The sequence below is a fragment of the Miscanthus floridulus genome, chromosome 13 (genome assembly GCF_019320115.1).
Source record: "Miscanthus floridulus cultivar M001 chromosome 13, ASM1932011v1, whole genome shotgun sequence".
Taxonomy (NCBI): Eukaryota; Viridiplantae; Streptophyta; class Magnoliopsida; order Poales; family Poaceae; genus Miscanthus; species Miscanthus floridulus.
Window position 1 is genome coordinate 64,296,071 of NC_089592.1, and position 7,909 is coordinate 64,303,979.

At 50.7% G+C, this 7,909-nt stretch overlaps 1 protein-coding gene across 1 annotated transcript; it reads right to left on the reverse strand.

Moving 5' to 3' along the window:
• On the reverse strand, positions 1–6,548 carry LOC136501564 (cinnamoyl-CoA reductase 1-like). Its single transcript, XM_066497083.1, has 5 exons — positions 6,123–6,548; positions 5,873–6,027; positions 5,548–5,736; positions 3,495–3,847; positions 1–434 (listed from the first exon to the last, which is right to left on the reverse strand). Exons 1-5 carry the CDS (start codon positions 6,304–6,306, stop codon positions 200–202), a joined length of 1,116 nt encoding a protein of 371 aa, XP_066353180.1. The 5' UTR covers positions 6,307–6,548; the 3' UTR covers positions 1–199.
• Between the last annotated feature and the right edge of the window lie 1,361 nt (positions 6,549–7,909).

The following is a 7,909-nucleotide window of genomic DNA, read 5'->3' on the forward strand; positions in this document are numbered from 1 at the left end:
GAAAATGAACGAACATTAACCATTTTTATTCACTCACTCACTATAGTTCACAAGAACGAACATGACGTTACAAGCCTTAGGGTACGGATATCATCAACCAGCGAACAAACACTAGTTTGTTTACACAGCAGGGGCAGGGGCAGGGGCAGGGCAGTATGAACATTGCTTTTGTGTTCATGTGTACATGGGCATCTCCCTCTCACGCACGGATGACGATTCCTCCCTGCTGCAGCTCGGCGGCGGCGGGGGCCGCCTCCTTGTTGTCGGCCTCCGTCGTCTGCTCTCCGAGCACCGGCAGGTGGCCCTTCTCCTGAAGGTTCTTCACCGTATCGTAGAGCGACTGGCTCACCGGACGGAACTCCAGCCCCAGGTCCCGGAGCTTCTGGTTCGAGAACTTGTACGGCTGCTTCCGCGGATTCACCTCGTCGGAGCACCTGCACCCAAACGCTCACACAGTAAGTCAGCTAACCAAAGCAGGTTTCTTCAGTCATGGTCATCACAGGACCAAGCCAGTAACTACTGGTCAAGGTCATCCTAGAAAAGGAGCACAGGTCAAGACCATTGCGCTATAATCCATTTTTGATTTTCTTATGGCCTCTTTGGCACGGCTTATGTCGGCTTCGGCTTCATCTATTTTACGCAAATTGAGGCACTGTAGCGTGAAGCCGTTTTGTAAGCTGGGGTTAAAATGAACTGCAAGCCGGGAAAAGCTAGTTTTTCTGGCTTCACCTTCTTTGGCTTCACCGGTGAAGCCGTTTTGAATGAGCCGTGCCAAATGGGGCTTTAGTTGTAGTATCAATTCCAGTGTAAACACATGGTTGTCCTGTGTGGCAGGTGAGATTCTTCAGCTTGGACCCAAAGCATTGCGACAATATGCTGATGCAGTGACAGTGATGGAAAAGGATGCTACGGTTAGGTTTCATTGGTAAGGTGAGATTACGACAGCAAAGCAAATGGTCGACGACGAGGTATCTTTGAAACAATCGGCCTGTTCGTTTATTGGTTTCAGCCAGGGCTTATCAGTTATGATATAGTGTTTTTCTCTCATAACAAATCAACACCAGTCAGGCTTATCAGCCCAGAAACCCACCAGCGAACAGGCTGATGAAATGTCATGGGAAAGCTGTAGCAGACGAACGGACCCACCGCTGTTACAACGAGATTACCCGCCAAAACAGAGAGTTGAATATTCCAGCGCGTTAGAGGTTGGTAGATCATTTGTAGTCAGCACTCAGCAGTTGAATAATGTTCCAACCATTTGTAGTCGCATCCTACGATGGCTCTCTCTCTCTCTCTCCAGTGTCAACAGCTAGCTTCTTCCGTGTTCTTTGAATGAGACTAACCTCTCTCTGTCCATGTTTTGTTTGAAAATACTGGAGGGTGGAGTGTAAATATTCTACATGTTGGTGTAATAGTTGCTTGGGTCTCTCAATCTAGAAGTGATGATGTAGTTGGAAAAAATGCATGGTTTTACTAGCTAGAGTGACAGTCATACTTTGCTTTCTTGTGTGGCAATGATAATGGCTAGGACGACTCGGTAATTTTAGCCACATGTTACATACGTGAGTACTTTCAGTGTACCTTGTAATAGTTTTTTTAAGCAACCAACTATACTAGGATCCATGTAACATTGAAGTGCTCGCGTAGTTAAGTATCCGATGACTAGGGTGACGGGAAAGATGACCTACTGCAGAGGTCACCGCTCAAGAAATTGCTACAAATTGATTTAGTACCTCCAAGATGACCTACTGCAGAGGTCACCCCTCAAGAAACTGCTTCCAATTAGCTATATATTTTCCATGCTCTTATTGCTGTGTTTTACATAATGGTCTATGTCTCCGTGACTATGAGCAATTTCTGTTCTAGTGCTAGATAAAAGCCAAACTCTGTTTCACATGGCACATATATGCAGGCCTGCAATGGACCCAAGCAGCAAACAGAGGCTGGCAGGGGCAGAGTTGCAGCAGAATGAGCAAATGCATGGAGTCACGCATGGTGATGGTGATATGTACCAGCAACGGCCGTACCCGATTGGCCAACGGCAAAGCGAACACGGATCAGACGGGATAATGTCGGTGAGAGCGAGTAAGGGCCACCTCCTAAAGTTACTTTAGTCAGCTCCTGGCAGTGGCGGAGCTCATCAGTTGCCACGCCTAGGGCCACTGTCTCTCCTCCCTCTTTGCTGGGCCAGGAGTTGACAAGATTTGGCCAAAAACAATATATAGTATAAGGGGGATTTTGGCCCACGCCTAGGGCCATGGCCCTAGTGGCCCTAGGCCCAAATCCGCCGCTGCCTCCTGGACTAAAAAAAAGACTAAAACAAGCATTTTAGTCTCTTTTAGTCGAGGTGTTTGAACCGAAGTGATTAAAAGATGAGACAACTTGATTAAAAGATGGGCTTTAATTCCATTTAACAATAATTAGGTGACTAGTTGGCTAATGCACTTTTTACTTCCATTTAGTTGTAGTATTTAGATAGAAGCGAGGACTAAATGTGACCAAAGTCCGACCACACGCTACTCTGACGCTACAGATTTCTACCGCTCGGACAGCTACCCTTCAAAGTGCTCACGTACGCTGTGTCCACTGGCAGCACATATCTACAGCTGCAAAGGTAGACTAGCGGCCAAGCGCCTGTCGAGAGAGATTCTCCAGTATATATATCCTGGTTGAAAGTTGTTCGGTCGTGACATGCAGAGAGAAAAAGAGGGGCCGGGTCGGGCTCCGACCACCTCACCTACTTCCGTCGACGGCGACGTGCACGGCGAACGTATCAGGTACTGACGCGTCGCGCGCCGGCCGTCCATGGACATAGATGGAGGAGTCCTCGCTCGAGGTCTCGAGCCGGCCGGCCTTTCTTCAGCGGCGAATACATATAATGCCTCCTCCGCTTGATCGGTGGCTGATGTAGGATTTAATAAAAAAGAGGCTGAAGTCATCTTTAACCTCTAGAGTTCTTTCTATATCTCTTTCATCTTAAAAAATTAAAAGGAGCCCAAGGGGGCTCCATTGTCATGGAGGTGGTACGAGGGGCTTGAGCCTCGTCCGCCTCACCGCTAGATCCGCCTCTGCCCTCGGTCTCTTGACAGTGACCTACAGTAATTAAACTCTTGGCCACCACCGTGAGCTATATCTAGCTCCATCACGACTTGCATTATTAGCATGCAATTGGAGGCGTGTGATGTACTAGCTGCGTCTAGGTAGCGTGTACAGTACGCTCAAGTCTGCGTCTACGGAGTTGGTTCACCTGAACCCATACGTACGCACGCCCTTCAGCTGCTGATAGGAGCAGTGCATGTGTCGTTGTCCGGCCGGTCCTATCCATCGTTACCTACCACTCTGGGATCATATATGGACGACATGCCAACCGCTACGTACATCTAAACATAGTAATTTATGCGCATTAATTAGCTACTTGTATGTGCGGCCGGAATTTATATTAGACTTGCCATTTATCTAACAAAAAAAATGATGTTGGTAAGCACGGTTTATACCCGGTGGGGACGGGGTACTCCGGGAAGAGCTTGGCGAGGATGCGGACGACGTCCTCGCGGTGGAGGACGCGCTCGGCGCAGAGGTGGCGGCCGGACGCGCGGGGGCTCTCGAAGACGCGGAGGTGCGCGTCGGCGACGTCGCGGACGTCCACGTACGCCTGCACGGCGTTGGCGAAGGTGCGCGCGGAGCCGTCCAGGTACTTGACCACGTGCGCGATGCTGGCGTTCACCGTCGGCTGCAGCAGCGGGCCGACCACCAGCACCGGGTTCACCACCACCAGGTCCACGCCGCGCTGCCGCGCCGCGTCCCACGCCGCCTGCTCCGCCACCGCCTTGCCGTAGCAGTACCAGTTCTGCATATATGATATATGAATGCATCGTGCATCATGAGCGGATCAGATTCAGATATATGATGATCATCATCACAACACCTACACTACATCATCGTAGTAGTGATGGGACTGCAGGTTGCACGTACATACACTAGCTAGCTAGTGCGTGATCGATCGATGAGCAGGTGAACTGTCCAACAAGAACCATATTAGTGTGTCATGCTGACGTCATTGTTGCGTGAGAAGACCAAAGTTTTTTCCCCCCCTTCCCAGCAAGTAAACTGTTTTTTTTTTTTTGGAGAGGATTGGGGGTGTATAGACGATCGACCTGCTTAGTACCACTCAAAATCAATCAATCGACTGCACACCTACACAACTTAAAGTAGCAACTCTGGACCATTTTATGCAGATTAGTAAAAGCTAACCATGCATGCATGCATTGACCGGTCGACCACTTCTCTTAAAGCAAGGCAGCATATATACGTAGCATTTGTTCGCTCGCCAAAGGCAAAGGATAAGCCGACTGATAAGTCGGCTGAAACGACAAAGCAACCGCGGTCCATCACTAGCTTGTGTCGGCGATCGGTCCATGCGTTCAGCAACCGGCGTCGTATTTTCCGCATTTTCCAAATTCCAAGCATATGGCATGACCCTAGACACGCACACAAACAGACACACAGAGCAGGTTGAATAATTCTAGTGGTGGCGCGCATGCATGTACTATTTGTAGGTGCTGCTATATATATGCTTTTTTTTTTATCATCAGTTCAACCGCTGCATCTATCTCGAATAATTAAGAGTCCACAACTAAAAAGAGCTAGGTTTGAATTTTCAGCTTTAGTTTTGACAACTAAAAAGAGCTAGGTTTGAATTTTCAGCTTTAGTTTTGACAACAAAGAGTTCGTCATGCACGTGTTCAAGAAACATGCAGGTATAATACGATTCCCAAACATCTATACTAGCTAGCTAGCTAGCCCTTAATTTCTCGGTGTAACACTCCGTCAACAGCAGCCAAAAAAAAAGGTCGTCGCCTTCACAAGAAAAATATGGAAAATATATATTGTGTTTTAAAGACAAGGAAAAACACAGTCTATACTCTTCTAGTCTTGTCTGAAAGTGAAACACACAAGCAAGAGAACAGAGAGGCTGTTGTGCCCTGCCAATGATCAGCATAAGCAGAATCTATCGTAGCTAGCTCTGCATGCCATACATGTGCCTATCGGCGTGCGTGGCCTCATGCAGGACTCACGTCGTCGCACGTTACATCCACATGCTAGCTGCTTGCTCTTTTTTTGTTCTTCATTTTTCTGAAACCAAATCCCTTTATGTTCATTCTTTGGGCTGGCTAGCTAGTGCACGCGTCGAACACTAGAGAAAGTTCTGGTTCAATCTAGTGCTGCTATGCATGTACGTGCTTTCGACAGGCACCATCGATGAGCTAGCACTTGATTGATCTATTGTGGGCTGCCTCAAAAAGTCGAACTCTCTTTTAGGGTTCGGTAGGTAGTGCATGCCAATAGGTAATAATTCACCTATCTCATGATAGCTATCGTTAGTGTTTCTTTCATCCCTAGTAGATCCAAAGAAAACAAAAACAGAAAGAAAATACTGATATGGTGCTGCTGCATGGAGTGATGAGGTAGTAGTAGGCGGGATATATAGATGACAGATGGAGACGACAAGCTAAGGCAAGTAGGACTCAAAAGTGACCAAGCACCCACCCTGGTTTTCTTGCAGAACTCGAGGTCGCTCCAGCACGACTCGTCGACCACGACGTCGGGCCCGCGGCTGGGGTCCATGGTCACCGCGCCGATGGAGGACGTGAACACCACCCGCCGCACCGTGCCGGCCTCGGCCGCCGCGTTGATCACGTACTCCGTGCCGCACACCGCCGGCTCCACCATTTGCTCCTGCACGCATGCATGCAGTTGTTACTTTACTGATGGATGCGTGCGTACGTACGTCATGGTGGTGGCAGCAAGCAAGGGAGTAGTTGAGATGCGAGGCGAGGTGACCGAGGATCACGTCGATCGGTCTGGCACTCACCGGGTCGTCGGTGACGGGGGAGGCAGTGTGGAAGACGCCCTGGCAGCCCTGCACGGCGCGGCAGATGGCGTCGTAGTCCAGTAGGTCGGCCTTGCAGAGGATCAGCCGCTCGGCGGCGCCGTCCAGCGCCTTGAGGTGCGCGTTCTTCGGGTCATCTGCCGCCATCGCCATTAACACAAACGTTAATCGCCATAGATCACTCCTCAGCTCTACTACATATATATGCACATATAACAAAAGGCATGCATGCCTGGGTTCCTGACGGTGCCCTTGACAGTGTATCCCTTCTCGAGCAGCAGCTTGACGAGCCACGAGGCGATGTACCCGGCCGCGCCGGTGACGCACACGGTCTGCCCGTTCCCCGCGGGCTGGACCGGCGCCGAGGCGGCAGGGGCGGCGCCGGCATCAGTGGAAACGGCGTCGACGACGGTCATCTTGGCGACGATGATGATAAGAGACCGACCAGCTGTTCCTCTAGCTAGCTAGTTTCGTCACGAAAGCTCTAGCTAGCTCGCGGTGTCTCTCGTAGCAGTAGTGCCGAAGCAGAAAGGCAGAGGAAAGTTGAAGAGTTAGTTTTTAGGTTTCCCCTTTGTCTGTGCGGTCGAGTGAAGAGGTGATCGAGCGTTGGTAGCTAGGTTTGGTAGGAGTCTCTCTTGCGATCGATCCTGAGAGGGCCGGGGTCGGAGTGGCGCGGAATTTATAAGCCAAGCCAAGTGAGGCGAGGCCGGCCTGTGAGGCGGGTGGAGCGCGCGCGCGGGGCGAGAGCGCACAGCGCAGTGCGTGCGAGAGAGTGATGAGTAGCTGAGACTGAGACGACAGCGAGAGATGGTGGACACGGGCAGTACCGTGCGCGCGCGGTGTGCAGTGGCCCCGGCCCTCGCCGTGATCGCGACCACGGGTTAGGTGAGGCAACCCCTAGCCGTCTTCCATGACGTATGTACGTACATCACGCAAACGTAGCGTACGCATGTACACGACGTATGAATTGATTCACCGTCATAGCTGCTACCTGCTCCTGCTACACGGACACTGTAGTCAGCAGCATGCAAGTCATCATAGCTGCTTGCGGGTAAACTGCTGAGAATACCCATGGAAATTCACCCGTTCTGGCCTGTGTACATTTTGTTCACAAGAGAGAATCCTACCAAACCATGTTGCTCCTCAGTGCTATCGCATAACTGCAGCCCATGTTGACCATGGTGGAGTTCCTCGCTCCTCGTTCCTCGTTCCTCGCTCCTCGGTCATCGCCAGAGACGTCAGGGACTCCTCGGTGCTCGGACATTGCCAGTGACGCCGGTGACTCATCGCTCTGCAGTGCTCGGACATCGCCAGCGACGCTGGGAACTCCTCGATGCTCCCTTGGTGGTCGGATCTTGCTATGTCTCGTCGGTGTGCCATCAAGCTGCTCCATGTTGTTCGGATCAGGGTGCTGATTTTGAGCAGCACGTCTGGGGTCTTGATACACGCATGTCAGACGACGTCGGCAAAATTTCAGACTTCTTTTTCTTTGACCCTACTACAAGATTCATTCTTCATTTTTCAGCAGGCTCGGGGACTAAGTGGGCACACTTCACCTTGCGATGAATGTGCTTGTTCTCATCTCGAGGCTATGTCCGGGGACTGGCTGTCTGCTTGGCTGGTCTTCTACTTTCTGACCCTGGCACCACGTGACTACGTCACCTACTGTCAGGCTCGGGGACTAGCTATGGAGGTATGGCCCCCGGTATCCACAAGACAAGACATGAGCCGCATCATCAGAGGTGGCCCAACCCACAAGATCATGGCGTGCACGGTGCTGCTCGGCGTGCACCGCAAGATATTGTATAGTACCAAATAGGCTACTTTCCTTGTAATCCTACCCCTCCAGAGTATATAAGGAGAGACAGGGGTCCTCTAGTGGACACGAACCATACATCTCAATGCAATACATCAGAACACAGGATGTAGGTATTACGTTATACTGACGGCCGAACATGTCTAAATCTTGTGTCTTGGTGTTTGTATTACCATCTCGCTCCTGATCTCGCTCACCTTTAC